The 20,450-nt window shown below is 35.7% G+C and overlaps 1 protein-coding gene across 9 annotated transcripts in view; it reads left to right on the top strand.

Annotated features, from left to right (window-relative positions):
- Window positions 1–20,450, top strand: part of NFXL1 (nuclear transcription factor, X-box binding like 1) — a 52,881-nt gene that overhangs the window by 10,279 nt on the left and 22,152 nt on the right. For all 9 annotated transcript variants that reach the window (XM_043871054.1, XM_043871052.1, XM_043871050.1 and 6 more), the window contains 10 exons: window positions 96–274; window positions 503–664; window positions 767–867; window positions 1,462–1,576; window positions 3,151–3,275; window positions 3,885–4,007; window positions 7,161–7,251; window positions 11,808–11,928; window positions 12,158–12,317; window positions 13,324–13,415. In XM_043871054.1, the coding sequence (XP_043726989.1) occupies window positions 96–274; window positions 503–664; window positions 767–867; window positions 1,462–1,576; window positions 3,151–3,275; window positions 3,885–4,007; window positions 7,161–7,251; window positions 11,808–11,928; window positions 12,158–12,317; window positions 13,324–13,415 (1,269 nt within the window). The remainder of the gene's footprint in view (window positions 1–95; window positions 275–502; window positions 665–766; window positions 868–1,461; window positions 1,577–3,150; window positions 3,276–3,884; window positions 4,008–7,160; window positions 7,252–11,807; window positions 11,929–12,157; window positions 12,318–13,323; window positions 13,416–20,450) is intronic.

Below are 20,450 nucleotides of genomic sequence, written 5' to 3'. Positions count from 1 at the left end.
CTGATTGTTTATACTCCATTGTTAAGTATATTTATATCCCTGTCTCATGTCACTTTTATAAATGAAATTAACTTCAGGAATTTCATTCTTTGTAGTCCCAAATGTAGGTTTGAATACAAACGATCTGACACACCTAGTAGGTACTATTGCTATTGTGGAAAAGTGGAAGATCCACCTTTAGATCCGTGGCTTGTGCCTCATTCATGTGGCCAAGTATGTGAGAGAGATTTTAAACCTTCTTGTGGCCACAAATGTTTACTCCTCTGCCATCCGGGTGAGTTACATATTATATTTCTTGTTGTTTGTGGGTAGTTATTTCTTCTTACATTGAAGCAAAAAAATCATTGTGAAAGTTAGCTCAGAACTTAAGTGTACATAAGAAAATATTTGAAGGGATTGCCTTTTAAAGTATCAGGTAAGTGTTAGGAATTATTGATAGGTGTAGGAACTGAAAATTTTAATTTTTGACTTCTGATGTTTTTTTCCTTTCATTGGATTCTAGGTCCTTGCCCCCCTTGTCCCAAGATGGTCACAACTACTTGTTATTGTAAGAAAGCAAAACCTGTCCCTCGCCGGTGCAGTGCTAAGGAATGGTCCTGTCAGCTGCCATGTGGGCGGAAATTGCTTTGTGGACAACATAAATGTGAAAATCCCTGTCACGCAGGTAAAAGGTCATAAGTGTTAGGTGTTCCAGCTTTAAGCAGAAGTCAAAGCAGCCTCCATTGCTTTTATGATGTTCCATGCTTATTTATCGTTTTGATTTTAGGAAGTTGCCCACCCTGTCCAAGAGTTAGTAGACAAAAGTGTGTCTGTGGCAAACGAGTAGCTGAAAGAAGCTGTGCAAGTCCACTGTGGCACTGTGATCTAGTAAGTGTATATGTGTTTTGAGGTGTGGGTGGTAAAGTCTACCAAAGCATGTACAATTAGAAATGCTACTTAGGTTTAGTTGGATAAAAAGAGGAAGAACAGCAAATCAGATGAATTTTATTCATGTTTTAGGAAACTTTTCAATTTAATATCATTTTAATTACCAGGAGAAATTTTTTTTTCAAATTAACAGCGACTTGTTGAATTTCAGATTTAGTACATATGTACTCTTTCTTGCTAGCTCTCTCTCCCTCTCTTTTCCCTCTTCTCGAGTTAATCCACTTGAGGAAGTAGGAGTGATTTTGTAGCTTGTCTTAGAATTTGCATGGCTTTAGTACCATTGGAAATCTTTGGTGGATGATCACATGAAACTGTATGTCCTTTTTGCCTTTATTATATTTTAAAAATATACTCTGGCACATAAGAAACGTGTGTGTGTGTGTTTATGCACATTTATGATACCTATGTAAGAGAGAAAGCATAATAATATGAGGAATATAAAGAAGTTGCTTATTTGTGATTGAGAAATTATTACATCATATACAAAGTCTTGTTAACTTTTAAGTCTTCAGCATTTATTGCATGTTGTTTTAGGTATGTGGGAAGACACTACCATGTGGTAATCATACATGTGAGCAAGTTTGCCATGTAGGTGCTTGTGGAGATTGTCCTCGATCTGGGAAAAGGTTCTGTCCGTGTCAGAAGTCAAGTAAGGCTTTCCAAAAAATCTTTAATCAGATTATGATTACTTGTTAAGCTAATTATTATATTTTCCCAATTAGTTTTCTCTGGAAGCTTACAATGTTGCTTCAATAATACTGTAAATTCTGTATTAGATTTCTGCACGTCTGGGTAACAGGACAATGTAGCCTGGTGGGTTAAGAACTCAGATTTGACCCCAAACTTCCTGAGGCTCTGAAACGGGTGTATTGTTAATCTCAGACCAACCTCTTTTCAACCCATCAAAGCACATTCAAGGTGTATCTTCAGCTTCCATCTGAACGCTCTTTCAACTCCCCTGTTCTTTCAACCCCTGACCAGTGAAGAGAAGTCATTCAGGGAAGTAAATGTCATTATCCCGCGCTGCATGCTGATAAAACAAACAAAAAACTGAAGTAGAGTGACAATAATATGATCTTTGATTATATAAGGGTAATCATTCTGAATAGCGTGCCAACACATATAAGAGTTAAGACTGTGATGAATATAAGTATTCCAAGATGTGTTCCTGATTTAGTTCCTTCCTCTAATCCCATTTCTTTCTTTCCTTGCATGAACAAATCTCTGTTAAAATTAAAAAAAAAGTAAAAGACGAGGCATATCTGGGTTGAAATTCCACTTTCTTGAACTATATTTTTCTCAAATTAAATGGGGGCAATAGTAGTACCTTCTTTATAAGATAATTGGGAGAATTAAGTGATAAAATGCACATAAATTATTTAGTGTAGTGGCCAGCACATGAAGGAAACCTAATAGTTATAAACTCTTGCCATTATTCTGTATTAGATTACAGGTGAATTTAGTTTTGACTGCTTTGAGATAAAGGCATAGAAGAGTTTCAGTTGACAATCACTTTCTTGATTTAACACCAATACCAGCACACATATTTGTGAGATTATTGCCAACATTTGTTATAGAATATTTATGTTAAAGGCCAATTTCATAGTTTCAAAATCTAGATCTTTTTTTTTTATCCTATGAGCTTGTTTAGAGCAATTTTCCTTTTTTCTTTTTTTTTTAATTCTGTATATTGTAGAATTCTTCCTAGTGGTTTCCAGGGACTACTCATTTCTTTAGAAAAGTATTTCTGAAGTAGTTAGCTCATAAAAATGTGCTTCCTGAGTATGGTAACGTGTCATGTGTCGTATTCTTCTTAAAACACATAAACTTTGCGATCTTCGCTGGCAGTCCAGTAGTTAAGAATCCTCCTTGCAGTGCAGGGGGACCGGGGTTGGATCCCTGTTCGGGAACTAGGATCCCACATGCCAAAGAGCAGCTAAGCCTGAGTGCCACAACTAGAGAGCCTGTGCGCCACGACGAAGATCCCACGTGCCGCAACTAAGATCCAATGCAGCCAAATAAATTTTTTTTAAAAAAAGCATAAACTTTACAAATATTAGGGGTTATTTTCATTAAAGTGAACTTTTTCCATAAATTATGTAGATGCAAAAACTCATATCAGAAAGGCCTGTCATTTAGGGAACCAGAAGTACCTGGCACATTATTAGTGCTTTATAATAATATATGTTGTTATTAATACTGATTTTTTTTGTCTGCTTCTAGAATTTTCCTTGCCTTGTACAGAAGATGTACCAACTTGTGGAGACAGTTGTGACAAAGTACTTGAATGTGGAATCCATAGATGTTCACAGCGTTGTCACCGAGGCCCTTGTGAAACATGTAGACAAGTGAGTCATCTCCTGTAATAACTATCCTTTTTTAATAGTTGCCATAATATGTCAGATGGGATTGTTTTATAATTGTTCTCTTGAACATCTGTTGGTCGTGATCTAACATTTATTATGATGAAACAGGAGAGTATGCCAGCAGTTAAATCTGAAGTTACTATTTATTTTGTATTCCTTGGTAAAAGTTTGAATGTTGTCATTTTTAGACTAGTGTGGACTTGTTTGTTCTCAGTAGACATTCGAAGCAGCAATGAATTAGGCTTAGTGATGATGGAAAAAACTGCCTAGATGTGGTTTTGGTTTTGACATACTACCAGATAATCCAGTTTTTTTGTTTTATTGAAACTAGATGTATAGATGTTATGGTGTAATTAGATATAAGAGATTTTAATTGTTTTACTATTAATATCAAGTTTTTACTAAATTTAACAATAGAAATTCTGTGAAGTCTTTTTGGAACAAGTGTCTTAGAAAATTCAGCCTTTTTTTCCTTAACTCTTCAATACAAAAGGCTCTTAAAACTTTTCTCTTTCATTTTTTAGTAATTATAGAGATAGCAATGTGAAAAAAATCATATCAACAAAAGTCAATAGCGTTTGATTCTTCCAGGAAGTGGAAAAGCATTGTCGCTGTGGGAAGCATACAAAACGAATGCCGTGCCATAAAACTTATCTTTGTGAAACTAAGTGTGTTAAGATGCGGGACTGTCAGAAGCATCAGTGTAGGAGAAAGGTAATAAGCTTGGAAAACTGATTTTAAAATTCTTCTGAGTGTTTCCTTTTGGGGCCCATGATAAGTGCCATCTTGACTTGTTCCTCATATATTTAGGCATACTCTTTGCTTCCTGTATGAAATATTAATAAATATTCTACATTACTGTTTGCATTAGTGGGGATTCTACCAGTGCTTTTAAATAGCAATGGTGTCTATGAGATAGTAACAAATATTCTACATTACTGTTTGCATTAGTGGGGATTCTACCAGTGCTTTTAAATCACAATGGTGTCTATGAGATATTGATAAATACTCTACATTACTGTTTGCATTGTGGGGATTTTACCAGTGCTTTTAAATCACAATGGTGTCCTTTTCTCCTGTGCATAACTCTTCTGACTTGATCCTCTGGCTGTTTCTGCTCCCCGACTAAGACATCAGAGCAGTGTTAGCCATGGCGTTTGGTTTTGTCGAGGCTTAACTTCTGCTGTTCAGATCTTATCTGTAGAAACTTGGTTCAGTATAAGGAGTATTTTATTGAGTCTGTAGATTTGCAGTTTTTTCAAGCCTCTTTTATTATTATAAATTATCCCTCTATCTCTGGTAAGATACCTTGTTCCTAAATTTATTAAATATAGTGATTTCAACTTTGTTTTTCGTAGTGTTAATACAGTATATCTTTTCCATCCTTTTAACTTATTCATATCTTTATATTTAAAGTGAACATGTATAGAGAGCACTTAGATTTTTTTTAATTTTATTCAATCTTTATTGTTTAATTTGGGTGTAGATCATTTACATTTCTTATGATCTTTAATAAAATGGTTGGATTTAAATCTGTCATTTTGCTATTTATTTTCTGTTTGCACATCTGCTCTTTGTTTCTTTTCCTTTTTTTGTGTCTTCTGTTTGATTGAGTGTTGCTTTTCAATGATTCCATTTTACCTCTTTTATCTAATTCTCACACATTCTATACCATTTTTTAAAAAAAATCTTAAATATGTTGTTTTTGCTTTAAATAGGTATCTTTCAAAGAATTTGAAAAAATAAGTAATCTTTTATATTTATCATCAAACTCATGACTTTTGGCATTTTTCATCCTTTTATCAAGATTCAGGTTTCTATCTGGTTTCATTTTCTTTTATCTGAAGAACTTCCTTTAACACCTCTTGAGTGCTGGTCATGGAGTCTTTCAATTTTTGTAAACTCTCTTTGGCTTTTGTTTGTGAAAAATATTTTTACTGTATGATTTTTATTTGACAGTTTTCCCCCCATACTTTAAACTATTTTTGTTATATTTGTTCTTCTATATGTATCTTTTTTCTTTGACTATTTAAAAAGATTTTTCTCTTTATCATCAGTCTTCAGGAATTTATTAGTGATTTCCTTTGTATTGCCTTCTTCATGTTTCTTTTGCTCAGTTTTTGTTGAGGTTCTTTTATTTCTTTATATATAGTTTTCATCATACTTAAGACATTCTCGATCTTTATTTCTTCAAATATTTCTCCTGCTCCTTGCCCTCTGACACTCCAGTGATGTATGTGTCAGACTGCTTGAGGGCCTGTAGTTCTAGTGCTTCACTGATGCTCCAGTTATTAGTCTTGTTGTTTTTCACATTTTATGTTAGCTTATGTTGCTTTATCTTCAGGTTCACTAAGTTTTCTTTTGCATTGTATAATCCCATTTTTGATCCCATCATGTATTTTCTCATCTCAGACAGTAATTTTTCATCTGAGACTTGGAGTTGTGTCTTTTTCTTATCTTCCATGTCTGTCCTTTTCATGCTCATGCTTTCTTCTGTCGTCATCCGCATAGGTGGATGGGCTATACCTCACATGCCTATTTTAATGTCCTTATCTACTAATTCTGTCATCTGTCATTTCTGGGTCTATTTTTGTTGATTGAATTTTGCTTTCCTTTTGGGTTATTCTTTCCTCCTGGGTGACTTTTGATTGGTTTCCAGATATTTATGAACTTTATATTTTGTGCTACCATTTCTCCACAAATTCTAACCATACTGGCCTCTCAACCTTGAATTTTGTCTCCATAACTTGGTGAGACCACTGGATTTTACTTGTGATTTTTCTCCTTGTGCTGCAGTGTGGAAACTTCCAGGTCTAAGCTTGTGCTATGTTAGGACTCACCTTTTTTGTTTTATCTTTTCATAGGGTTTCTGTCCAATGCTGCCTAATTGTCCAAAATCTGAAAGCTGTTGTTTCATATATTTTGTCTGATTTTCTAGTTGTTTAAAGCAGGAGAGTAAATCTGGTCATTATTGTTCACCATGGTGAGAAACAAACACCTAAAAGGCTTATTGCAATGATCTTCTTTTCCCCCATTGGCACTGGGAAAGTGATAGGCACATAGTATTATTTGGTAAATACTGAACTGAATGAACTATTTTAACTTTTAATTGCTTTTCAATAATATATATTTAGTTTTGAGATATTTTTATATCCTGAAGCTTTTTCTTAAGTAGCTTACAAACCCATGTTTCTTTAAGACAATTGTAGTCTGTATTTCATTTCCAAGGTTTGGATATATGAGAAGTCAAAGAGTTAGAATGGTGGATGGAACTTTTAAGTAGTTGCTTTGTGTTCATGAATGAAAATTGGGACAAGTCTTAGGCAGCTATATTTCTTACAGATTGAAAATTAAGAAGTAACAAACTAGAGAGTACTGAAATCAATTAGCCTGTCTCTGCTTCTTTCCTTTAGTTAGACTCTGATTCTTCGGTTTGAAAATAATTGCCCACCTAATTTATATAATTGAACTGGCTTTATTATAATTAAATCTTAAAAATAGGCAGATTGTTTGCCTAAATTGATTATAGAGTTTGACCAGATGCATTCCTGTGGTTAATGTTGTCAGTCTCTGCATAGATAAGTAGAAGAGAATCTCTTATGGAATGATTTTAAATCATAGAATAGTTAACTAAAGGGCACGTAAATTTAGCTTGATTTCACTAAATTAGGTCATAGTCTATTTAAACTTACAGTTCTTAGTATAATGTATTCTACACAAGAATGTTGATACTCTTAAATATTCTTATTCTTATAGTGAAAAGAACAATCTTTTGATTTCCCTAAGTTCTGTGAATAACTAGTAATGACATTCATATTATGTATGATTTTCAAATTATCTGTTCTTTATATATTGCTTTCCCTTCAGTGTTGCCCTGGAAACTGTCCACCTTGTGATCAAAACTGTGGACGGACTTTAGGATGTAGAAACCATAAGTGTCCATCTGTCTGCCATAGAGGTAAAATTTAATAACAGCTGTAATTTTATGTTTATATTTACATAGTGCTTTATAGTTGATAGAGAGCTTTCACATTTATTATCTTACTCTTAACAGCCTTGAGACGTTAGAGTAGTCGCTAGTATCCTTATTTTATGGTTGAGGACATTTAAGCTGAAGAGGATTCAGTGATTTCCTTTAGGGAATTTTCTAGCAAAGCACTGTAGCAAAGATTTGAACCCAGGCCTTCTGAATATAAACTTTTGTTCTTTCTGTAATACCATATTGTTTCCTTTCTTCTACCCAATCTTCCCCATATAGTTTTTAAGCTAATAGGTTTTACAGTACTATTTTGAATTTTAGACATTTGTATGAAATTAAGTTTAGTAACGGAATGGATATATTCTTTCCAGTGGGTCTCAAAATTTTTTATCTCAAGGCCCTTTTACACTGTTTTTGGACCTAAAGACCTTTTGTTAATATGGGTTTTATCTATTCATACTTACTGTATTTAAAATTAAAATATAATAACATTTATTATTTTATTTAAGCATAGTAATAACCCATTACATCTTAATATAGTAACTTTTTTTGTGTGAAAAATAAGTATTTTCTGGAAACAAAAATAGCGGGAAGAATGGTATTTTGTATTTTTGCAGATGTCTTTAATGTCCAGCTTAGTAGAAGATAACTAGATTCACACATCTGCTTCTGCATTCAATCTATTATGATATCCCTTGTCGCATAGTTTCTGGAAAATTCTAATCTATGTATATGAGATCTTGCACACCACCTGAAAGAGTCTCAGGAGTCCACAAGTTATTAGATGTTGAAAACTGAGTTAACTTTACTCATTTGGAGTATGCTAGTATGAAGTGAAATCTCCTGAAAGATAGTATACGGTAGTAGAAAGAGCATGGACTTAAATTAAGAGGTCTGAGTCAAGTCTGGACTTAGTAGCTATATGACCTTGGACAAACTACTGTACTGTTTTTTTGTTGTTTTCCTTTGGGATTAGGTGGGTGCTAGATATCTCTCTTAATGTCTTCGTCCTTTCAGGAATCTTGGAAGGCGAATGACATTAGTGGTGTTTTGTGTGAGGAGGAAGAAGGCAAAGACTGTTGGCCCAAGGTTATAGAACTAGTTACAGAGTCAGGATGTGAACCCAAAACTTCAATAAGTATTTTTGAGTGTCTTCTAAGTACCAGGCACCGGGATTATATGAGTGAATGATTTAACAAATCAAAGCAAACAAACAAAGCAAAAGTGCCTGCTTTTATGGAACTTATTTTGTATTTCTCTCTTAATTAGAATAAAAATAAATAAATTAGTACAGAATATCAAATAGTGACAAGTATAATAAGAGAATTAGAGTGAAATTAAAATCATGTTAGTGGAGGTGATATATATTGCTTTACGTAGTGTGGTCACAGTAGGATGATATGTGAGGGGGACCCTGAGAGAAGTAGGGATCAGACACTGTGGACTTGCAGGTGCCTGAAGACAGAAACATTTGAGAGGACTGAAGTGATTGTCCAAGGAGATGAGGTCAGAGAGATGGTGGGATAAAGGACTGCTGTGGAAAGGAGAATATGTCTAGGGTCTCAGAAGCCACTGTTAAAACGTGGCCTTCACTTTAAGTTGAAAACTTGACTAGTTGTATGACCATCAAAGAAATTAGATCAGTAGTTGAGAATTTTCTCACCAAGGAAAAAAAGGCCTCATTGATATATTTACACATGATTTTTAACAAATAAACATTTAAGATATATATGTTTAATCTCTTTGTAAAGTATTTGATAGTATATGTAAAAAAGGATTGTGCCCCAGCTCATTACATATCTTACAGGGAAAGTAAGAGAAAATCACAGGTCAATCTAACTCATGAACATGTTTGTGAAATTAGTTTTAACCACTCAGATCCAGCTAGATGGTATTAAGATATCCATGCAATAATATATGGTTGGCTTACGGTTAGTAAATCTAATATGTTTCCACCACATTAACAGACTAAAGGAGAAATGAGATCATTTTAGTAAATGTCTGAGAAACAGTTAATAAAATTCAAAATCTGTATATGATAAAAACTTAACCAGGAATAGAGGAGAGCATCCTTAACCCAATATATAGAGTATCTGCAAAAAGCATAGAGCAAGCATCATACTTAGTGGAGAAATGTTGAAAGCATATCCCCATCTTGTACTACTTTGAAGCAGATCCCATAAATACTTCAATATTCATCTCTAAAAGATGGATTCTTAACCTGAAAATAGTTAATCTGTTTCTTAATAGCAAATATGTGGTGTTCACATATCTTGTTGTTTCGTAAATACCTTCATTTTTTTACTTCAGTTTGTATGACTCAGAGATCTTACTGAGATTGACATTATAGTTGGTTGATGTCTCTAAAGTCTGTTAATTTGTAATTTCCCTCTTTTTCTATGATTTTCCATCTTTTTCTTTTGTCACTTAAGAAACTAGACTGCTTTATAAAGTTTTATAGAGTCTGGATTTTGCAGAATGCATCTCTGTGGTATTATTGAATTTTTGGCATTTTCCTCTGTATTTCCTGTAAACCGTTAGCGGGACTAGTGGTTTGAGCAGATTCTGGGTTTATTATTGTTGTTGTTGTTTGGCAGAATGTTTATTTTTAAAAAAGCTTATTAGCCCCTAACAAAATTTATCTTAATGGAAAGTGTATGAAAATACCATTGTACAGCTCTTACCGTTTGTTTAATCTCAATTGCATAAGATATGTAAAATCATTACTTTATGTCATTTCCCATTATTCTAGACACCTTCATAATCTAAGTTGTACTGTAACTCATAGGGAGAGCATGCTGTCTCCATGTTTGCACTGTGAATATATGAAAGTTCAATTTATAGTTCTTTTAAGTTTAAGACCATCCATGGTTATGGTTCCAGAATTATTGGGCTTTTGACCCACTGGTCACTGTAACTCAATGCTCCTTTTTCATTTAAAAAACACTGTAACTGGAGTTATTTTAGTTTATCTGTCGTGTTGTACAAGTGTCTGTAATGGGTTCATTAGGAAGACTGTTCAGGGAAATTATCCCTTATTCTCAAGATTTAATTTTAAAAAAAGAAAACTAATGCTGTAGTTTAGGATGGTGAAAAGATGTTGATAAGTTTCTCTCTGAATTGCTGAAGATGAATGAAAATTATCATTGTTAAGTGTGGGAATTGATACAATGTGCTGCATAAGAACAGACATAAATATTGCTATTAATTTTTTTTAAAAATGTGACATCTAGTCATTCTGTTGGAAGGAACAAAATAAAGTTTGTTCAGGTGAGTCAGGATGACTTGGTTTGCATTACCATCAAGATAATACTTCATTGGATTATACTTACCAAAACTCTGAAGTCTAAGTTTGGTAATTTGTATGATACATGTGTGTTTTTTCCTCTGATGTTTTTTGTTTTTTTTTTTCCTGTGGTCATTATTTAACTTATTAAATATTTTTAACTTTTGTTTGTTTTGAACTTACAGAATCTTTAACCAGACTATTTTTCATCGTTAATCTGTTTTTTATTAGGTTAACTGCTGTTCAGCATTTTGCTTGGTCCTGACACCTAGGCAGCAATGTCTTGAGATACCTACTTCCTAGTTGAAGACTCTTTATTCCATTTTTATTATTTCATTTTTAATGGGGTACCCTACTGGGAAAACAGAAAGAAAGCCCTTAAGAGAATGTCAAAGCCTTGGGGAGAACTTTTTAGCCCATTTTAAAAGATTTCTTTTCAGTTGGTTTTGTGTGTTTCTACCAACCCATAACAAAAGAAGGTGAAAAACTAAAACCCTAAAGATGTTTCCTCTTGAAATGTTTAGAAGAGAATTATTTGGAATTACAGCCTAAAATGAGATTTTAAAATTTAGTCTTTTCTCAGAGCACAAGTAATGGAAAATTGACTATACTTGTTAATAATCTGATGAAAGAAGTCACTCATATTGGGGAATTTATCTTAAAATAATGTACTTGAATCAAAATGTATGTATGAAATTAAGCCAAAAAGGTTATTGCTAACAGATTTTCCAAAGACTTAGCTCCATTTTGCTTATATAATTTTAATAATGTGTTATTTGTTACTTAGAATAGAACTTTTAGCAAATTTTAAAGAAAATTCTAAAACTTTTTTTGTTGAAGTACCAGTGTAGATACAGAAAAGTATACAGATAGCAAGTGTACAGTTTGATGACTTTTTATAAACTGAAACTACCCATATAACCAGAACTCACATTATTAAACAGAGCGTTACCAGCCTTTCCAAAACTATTTTTGTGTCCTTGGTAATCATTATCCTGATTTTAAACAGTGTAGATTTAGTTTTTCCTGTTTATTGTATGTAAATGGAATCATACTCTTAGTGTCGAATTTCTTTTGCTCGTTATATGTGTGAGGTTATTAGATGTGTGAGGTTCATTCATACTGGTTTTATTCTCATAGTAGAATATCCCATTGTGCGAATATACTAAACTTACTGATTCTGCTGTTGATGGGAATTTGGATAGTTAAGGAACTTTCTCTTTAAGTTTCAGACTTTTTTTTTTTCCAGGTAGTTGTTATCCTTGCCCAGAAACTGTAGATGTGAAGTGCAATTGTGGTAATACAAAGGTGACAGTACCCTGTGGCCGAGAACGTACCACAAGACCCCCCAAGTGCAAAGAGCAGTGCAGGTTAGTAAAAAGCTCTGCACAGACTTACATCTGGTATCTTAGAGGTTTAAATTCATATTGATTTTTAATTTTGTTAGTATTTTCAGTTTTGCTTTAATGTTCTAAAATATTAATATTCACAATATGATCATTCTGTGTGGAATCAGAATATATATAAATAAATAATTGCACTTTAGATATAATTGTTCTGTGATCAAAGTAATTAAAAAAATTGTATTTTATAATTTAGTCGTCCACCAACTTGCCATCATACAAGTCAAGAGAAACATCGCTGTCACTTTGGCTCTTGTCCTCCATGCCATCAACCGTGCCAAAAGGTTTTGGAGAAATGCGGTCACTTATGTCCTGCTCCATGTCATGATCAAGCATTAATAAAGCAAACTGGCAGGGTAAGAGAACAAATATTACTAAGAGATAGTGCATTTTTCTGGGTTAGGTTTTCTTAATTTTACTTAGTCATACAACAAGAGATGATTAATTACTTGCTGGGTATTAAGCACTGTGATAGGAGCTGAGTCATACGGTTAGGGCTTCCCTGGGAGCTCAGGCGGTAAAGAATCTGCCTGCAATGCAGGAGACCCTGGTTCGAGTCCTGAGTCATGAAGATCTGCTGAAGAAGAGATAGGCTGCCCACTCCAGTTTTCTTGGGCTTCCTTGGTGGCTCAGGTGATAAAGAATCTGCCTGTAATGCAGGAGAGCTGGGTTTGAACCCTGGGTTGGGAAGATCCCCTGGAGAAGGGAAAGGCTACCCTCTCCAGTATTCTGGCCTGAGTCCATGGGGGTCGCAAAGAGTCGGACACGATTGAGTGACTTTCACATAAGGTTTAAGACTTGACCTTCTGTCTTAAGAAGCTCACAGTATAGAAAAGCAAAGAAACCAATAAACAAATGTTTGTAAAAACAGCATGATAGTCATTTTATAATCATGCAGATGAGTTTGTGAGTCCTCCATATATTGTGGTTTAGAGTTATAAATATTTCCTAATTTCTTCAAAGATTCCTTCACACATTCAGCAAATATTTACTGAATTCTTACTATGTGTTAAGCATTCTTCTAGGTGCTGGGGAGATAACAATGAACCAAACAATGGAGGTTAAATTCTATTGGTGGAATTTAGATTTTATGGTTCTGTTTTGTAAAGTGGAGGATGCTATGCTGCCTTTGTTATTTAAAAACTGCAGTCTGCCTCAATTTTTAATATAAATGTGTTAGAGGGAACCAATGTAATAGAATTTAAGGATATAGTAATATATTTCAATAAGCGCAATTTGTTGATTACTTGAAAAAATTTCAACCTGCTTGAGCAGAGGATTTGTGGAACTGTCTTCTTAGATTCTTAAACTGGCTATACAGGTTAACTCCTCTGACTTACAATTGGTGCATTTCACTCGTAGCACCAGCCTGCAGGCCCCTGGGAACAGCCTTCTGAGCCAGCGTTTATTCAGGCTGCACTGCCGTGTCCTCCATGTCAGGTTCCTATTCCTATGTAAGTATTGGAACTTTAGCTTTTTTTTCTTTTTTTAATTTACTTTCGTTGTGGCATGTGGGGTCTTTAGTTGCAGCATGTGAACTCTTAGTTAGGGTATGTGGAATCTAGTTCCCTGACTTAGAAACATGGGCTCTCTCATTGGGAGCAGAAACTAAGATCTTTTGACATAGTTCAAAACATATCTTAAGAAACTTCTCCCATTTTTCTTTCTGTAGTTCATCATCATCTCAGGCCTAGCCTGAATGGGCTTCCCTGGTGGCTCTGGGAACCTGGTATCTCTCCCCTGGTAGCCTGTAAAGTAGTCTGTCTTTCTGTTTCATTCTTTTCCAAATATATTTTGCTTACTGCTTAAAATCTTCCTCTAGATAACTTTTTTTGAGTCATCTTCCCCAACTAAAGTTTTAATAGGTCAGTATAGCCACTCCTACTCTTCTTTTGGTTACTGTTTGTGTGGAAAATGGACAGATTCTTAGAAACACATAGCTGTACTGAAACTGACCCAAGAAGAAGTAGGAGATCTGACTATAACTAGTAAAGAGGGTAAATTAGTAACAAAAACCTTACCACAAAGAAAACCTCAGGACCAGTGACTTCACTGGTGAATTCTACCAAACTTTTGAAGAGTTACCACCAGTGTTTTACTAAGGAGGGACACTTCCTGATGTATTCTGTGAGGCTAGGATTTCCCTGTTAATAAATCAGAAAAAGGAAAAATACAGACCAATGTCCCCTTTTTAATATAGATACAAAAATTCTTAACTAGATATTAGCAAACTAAATCCAGCAGCGTGCAAAAAGAATTACATACCATGGCCAAGTGTGTATATTCCAGAAATATGAGGTTGAATCAACCTCAGTCATTCATTCATCAATGATTGATTAAAATCAATCATCTTAGTACTTCATCAGTAGAGTAAAAGGCAGTTGATAGATGCAGAAAAACATTTGACAAAATCTGACACATTTTCTTGATAAAAACACTCAACAGTCTTTGGGTAAGAGGGAACTTCCTCAACCCAGTGAAGGATATCTATGAAAAACCCACAGTTAACATCACACTTAATGGTGAAGGATTTAAAGGTTTCCCCCTGAGTATCAGGAACAAGACTAGGATGTTTGTTCTGCCACTTCTGTTCAATACTATACTACAGATACTAGCTAGAGCAATTAGACTAGAAAATGAAAAAGTAAAACTGTTTGGATTTTCAGATAACATGCTCATGTGTATGGAAGATCCTAAGGAATCTTTCCAAAAGTTATTAGAGATATTAAATAAGTTTAGTGAGGTTATAAGAAGCATGAATATACAAAAGTCAATTTTATTTCTATACACTAACAATGAACAATCTGCAAATTGAACTAAGGAAACAGTTCCATTTCCAATAACATTAAGAAGAATAAACATTTTGTTTATTTAACAAATTTGATAGAAGAAATCCAAGATTTCCACACTGAGAACTATAAAATGTTGTTAGAATTTAAAGAGGACCAAAGACTGTAGTACTGACATCCAGATAGACATAAAGGTCAAGTGCCTGGATCTGACAGCCAAGAAGTAAATGCATACATTTATGGTCAGTTGATTTTTGGCAGGAATGTCAGAATAATTAAATAGGGGAAAGAATGCTTTTTGTAACAAATGGTTTGGTGACAACTGAATATTCACATGGAAAATGAGCTCAGATTCTTACGTCACAACATATGTATATAGTAACTCAAAATGGATCAGAGGCCTACAATTAAGGACACAAACTACTAAACTCTGAGAAGAAAACATAGAATAAAATCTTTGTGTCCTTGGGTTAGGCATTGTTTTATTAGATATGACACCTAAAACATAAACAAGAGAAAAAAAAATTGGAGTTCATAAAAAGTAAGTCAGGACATTATCAAGAAAGTGCACATTAAGGACACTATCAAAAAATTGAAAAGATAGCTCACAGAATGGGAGAAAATGTAAATATGTATCTTTTAAGAGTATATTATCCAGAGTATGTAAAGAATTGTTAGACTGAGAGACAAAAAGACTAATAATCCAATTTCAAAATGGTCAAAGACTTAGGTATTTCTTCAAAGAAGATCTACAAATAGATAATAAGTACATGTGAAAAGATGCTCCATGTCACCAGTTAGGAAAATATATATCAAAACCACCAAGAGATAGCATTTTATACCCACTAGGAAGGCTAACATAAAACAGACATATGATGTGTTGGTGAAGTTACGGAGAAATTGGAGCCATTATACATTGCTATTGGGAATGTAAAATGGTGTAGCTATTTTGGAAACAGTTTGGTAGTTTCTCAGGAGACTTAACAGAGCTACCATATAACCCAGCACTTTTGCTTTAGATCTATACCCAGGAAAATTGAAAATATATGTTCACAAAAACTTGAACATGAATGTCCATAGCAACATCATTACTAATAGCCCCAAAAGTGAAGACAGCTCAATTGTCTGTCAGCTGATGAATGGATAAGCAAAATGTGGTTTAGCCATACAACGGAATATCAGTTCAGTTCAGTTGCTCAGACGTGTCCAAATCTTTGCGACCCCATGGACTGCAGCATGCCAGGCCTCCCTGTCCATCGCCAACTCCTGGAGTTTACTCGAACTTGTGTCCATTGAGTCGGTTATGCCTTCCAACCGTCTCATCCTCTGTCGTCCCCTTCTCCTGCCTTCAGTCTTTCCCAGCAGGGTCTTTTCAAATCAGTCAGTTCTTCGCATCAGGTGGCCAAGGTATTGGAGTTTCAGCTTCAGCATCAGTCCTTCCAGTGGATATTCAGGACTGATTTCCTTTAGGATGGACTGGCTGGATCTCCTTGCAGTCCAAGGGACTCAAGAATCTTCTCCAACACCATAGTTCAAAAGCATCAATTCTTTGGTGCTCAGCTTTCTTTATAGTCCAACTCTCACGCCTATACACGACTACTGGAAAAACCATAGCTTTAACTAGACAGACCTTTGTTGGCAAAGTAATGTCTCTGCTTTTTAATATGCTGTCTAGGTTGGTCATAACTTTTCTTCCAAGGAGCAAGTGTCTTTCAATTTCATGGCTACAGTTACCATCCGCAGTGATTTTGGAGCCCCCAAAAATAAAGCCTCTCACTGTTTCCATTGTTTCCCCATCTATTTGCCATGAAGTGATGGGACCAGGTGCCGTGATCTTAGTTTTCTGAATGTTGAGCTTTATGCCAACTTTTTCACTCTTCTCTTTCACTTTCATCAAGAGGCTCTTTAGTTCTTCTTTGCTTTCTGCCATGAGGGTGGTGTCATCTGCATATCTGAGGTTATTGATATTTTCTCCCGGCAATCTTGATTCCAGCTTGTGCTTCCTCCAGCCCAGCATTTCTCATGATGTACTCTGCATAGAAGTTAAATAAGTGGTGTGCCAATATACAGCCTTGAAGTACTTATTTCCCTATTTGGAACCAGTCTGCTGTTTCATGTCCAGTTCTAACTGTTGCTTTGTGAACTACATACAGGTTTCTCAAGAGGCAGGTCAGGTGGTCTGGTATTCCCATCTCTTTTAGAATGTTCCACAGCTTGTTGTGATCCACACAGTCAAAGGCTTTGTCATAGTCAATAAGGCAGACGTAGACTTGCCCGTGAGTGTCTGGGAGTCTCCGGTGGAGGCGTGGGTCGGCAGTGGCCGGCTGCAGGGCTGCGGGCACTCAGTGTAGCAGTGCATGCATGGGACCTTTTGAAGGAGGTAGCCATTATCTTCATCACCTCTACCATAGTTTGGCCCCAGGTAAATAGCAGGGAGGGAACACAGCTCCACCCATCAACAGAAAATTGGATTAAAGATTTACAGAATATGGCCCTGCCCATCAGAACAAGACCCAGTTTCCCCCTCAGTCAGTCTCCCCCATCAGGAAGCTCCCATAAGCCTCTTAGCCTTCTCCATCAGAGGGCAGACAGACTGAAAACCATAATCACAGAAAACTAACCAATCTGATCACATGGACCACAGCCTTGTCTAACTCAGTGAAACTTATGAGCCGTGCCATGTAAGGCCACCCAAGATGGATGGGTCGTGGTGAAGAGTTCTGACAAAACGTGTCCACTGGAGAAGGGAATGGCAAACCACTTCAGTATTCTTGCCTTGAGAACCCCATGAACAGTATGAAAAGGCAAAAAGATAGGACACTGAGAGATGAACTCCCCAGGTTGGCAGGTGCCCGATATGCTACTGGAGATCAGTGGAGAAATAACTCCAGAAAGAATGAAGAGACAGAGTCAAAGCAAAAACAACACCCAGTTGGGGATGTGACTGGTGATGGAAGTAAAGTCTGATGCTGTAAAGAGCAATATTGCATAGGAACCTGGAATGTTAGGTCCATGAATCAAGGCAAACTGGAAGTGGTCAAACAGGAGATGACAAGAGTGAACGTCGACTTTTTAGGAATCAGCAAACTAAAATGGACTGGAATGGGTGAATTTAACTCAGATGACCGTTATATCTACTACTGTGGGCAAGAATCCCTTAGAAGAAATGGAGTAGCCATGATAGTCGACAAAATGGTCTGAAATGCAGTACTTGGATGCAGTCTCAAAAATGACAGAATGATCTGTGTTTGTTTCCAAGGCAAACCATTCAGTATCACAGTAATCCAAATCTATGCCCTGACAGGTAATGCTGAAGAAGCTGAATGGTTCTATGAAGACCTACAAGACCTTCTAGAACTAACACCCAGAAATGATGTCCTTTTCATTATAGGGGACTGGAATGCAAAAGTAGGGAGTCAAGAAATACCTGGAGTAACAGGCAAATTTGGCTTTGGAGTGCAGAATGAAATAGGTCAAAGGCTAACAGTTTTGCGAAGAGAAGGCACTGTTCATAGCAAACATCCTGTTCCAACAACACAAGAGAAGGCTCTACACGTGGACATCACCAGATGGTCAATGCTGAAATCAGATTGATTATATTTTTTGCAGCCAAAGATGGGGAAGTTCTGTACAGTCAGCAAAAACAAGACCAGGAGCTGACTGTGGCACAGACCATGAACTCCTTATTGCCAAATTCAGACTTAAATTGGAGAAAGTAGGGAAAACCACTAGATCATTCAGGTATGACCTAAGTCAAATCCCTTATGATTATACAGTGCAAGTGACAAGTAGATTCAAGGGATTAGATCTGATAGAGTGCCTGATGAACTATAGACGGAGGTTTGTGACATTGTACAGGAGGCTGTGATCAAGACCATCCCCAAGAAAAAGAAATGCAAAAAAGGCAAAATGGTTGTCTGAGGAGGCCTTACAAATAGCTGTGAATAGAAGAGAAGTGAAAGGCGTAGGAGAAAAGGAAAGATATACCCATTTGAATGCAGAGTTCCAAAGAATAGCAAGGAGAGATAAGAAAGCCTTCCTCAGTGATCAGTGCAGAGAAATAGAGGAAAACAATAGAATAGGAAAGAGTAGAGATCTCTTCAAGAAAAGTAGAGATACCAAGGGAACATTTCATGCTAAGATGGGCTCAATAACGGACAGAAATGGTATGGACCTATCAGAAGCAGAAGATATTAAGAAGTGGTGGCAAGAATACACAGAACTGTACAGCAAAGATCTTCATGACCCAGATAATCATGATGGTGTGATCACCACCCTAGAGCCAGACATCCTGGAATGCGAAGTCCAGTGGGCCTTAGGAAGCATCTCTACGAACAAAGCTAGTGGAGGTGATGAAATTCCAGTTGATCCATTTAAAATCCTAAAAGGTGATGCTGTGAAAGTACTGCACTCCATATACCAGCAAATTTGGAAAACTCAGCAGTGGCTGCAGGACTGGAAAAGGTCAGTTTTCATTCCAATTCCAAAGAATGCTCAAACTACTGCACAATTGCACTCATCTCACACGCTAATAAAGTAATGCTCAAAATTCTCCAAGTCAGGCTTCAACAGTATGTGAATCGTGAACTTCCAGATGTTTAAGTTGGTTTTAGAAAACGCAGAGGAACCAGAGATCAAATTGCCAACATCCATTGGATCATCCAAAAAGCAAGAGAGTTCCAGAAAATTATCTACTTCTGCTTTATTGACTATGCCAAAGTCTTTGACTGTGTGGACCACAACAAACAATGGAATATGATTCAGCCATACAAATGCATGAATTTTTTATATTTTTGCATGTTGCATGGTTGAACCTTGAAAACATTTCATTCTAAATGAAAGGAGCCAGACACAGAGGCCACAAAATACATAATATGAAATGTCCATAATAGGCAAATCCATAGAGACAGAAAGTAGGTTAGTGGTTTCAGAGTCTGAGGATAGGAGACCATGGAGAATGATTCTGATTGTTTCAGGGCTTCTCTTTGGGTCATGAAAATATTCTAGGATTAAGTCATGGTGATTGTAGTTACACAACCTTGTGAAAACACTAAACACCTCTGAACTGTACTCTTTAAAAAGTATACATTTTATGGCATGTGAATTTTATCCCAGTTTTAAAAAGGAGAAGAACATGTGTAAAGGTCCTTCTAACTCTGATATGATTTTTTAGTAACATGCATAACAAAGTTATTGTAAGGTATATATTAAAAATATTACTTGTCACATGAATTATCAAGGTAATATAATTTCTTATTATTGTATAGTGTTTATGTTTTCTTGTCCTCTTGTTTTAAAAGTAACATTACATTTGATAATAATTTGGCCATGTGCTATAAGAATTCTGAACATGTATGTATAACATATATAATATGTGCTATATCATTTAGGATGCCTTTTGCTTCAAGTAACAGAAACTCCAAATAAAAAGCAATATGGTAATTTATTTCTTGCACAGTAGACTGGTGTTAGAACTGCTTCATAGTTGGTTGATCTGATTAATTCAGATACCTCATTGAGGGCCCAAATTCTGTCCTTACTTTGTATCCTTGGTATAGTCTTTGGTATAGTCTTTGCTCTCTGACTGTTTCCCGTCCAGTTGGTGAAGTTTCCAGAGGGAGAAATGGAAGCTGTTTGTGCCTTCAGCCATCATCTTCTTTATTTAAAGACTGAGGAAATTTTTCCCATAATAAAATTCTT

The sequence above is a fragment of the Cervus elaphus genome, chromosome 17 (assembly GCF_910594005.1).
Source record: "Cervus elaphus chromosome 17, mCerEla1.1, whole genome shotgun sequence".
Taxonomy (NCBI): domain Eukaryota; kingdom Metazoa; phylum Chordata; class Mammalia; order Artiodactyla; family Cervidae; genus Cervus; species Cervus elaphus.
Note: the sequence above shows the minus strand (reverse complement) of the source record. Positions and strands in the feature narration are given on the sequence as shown.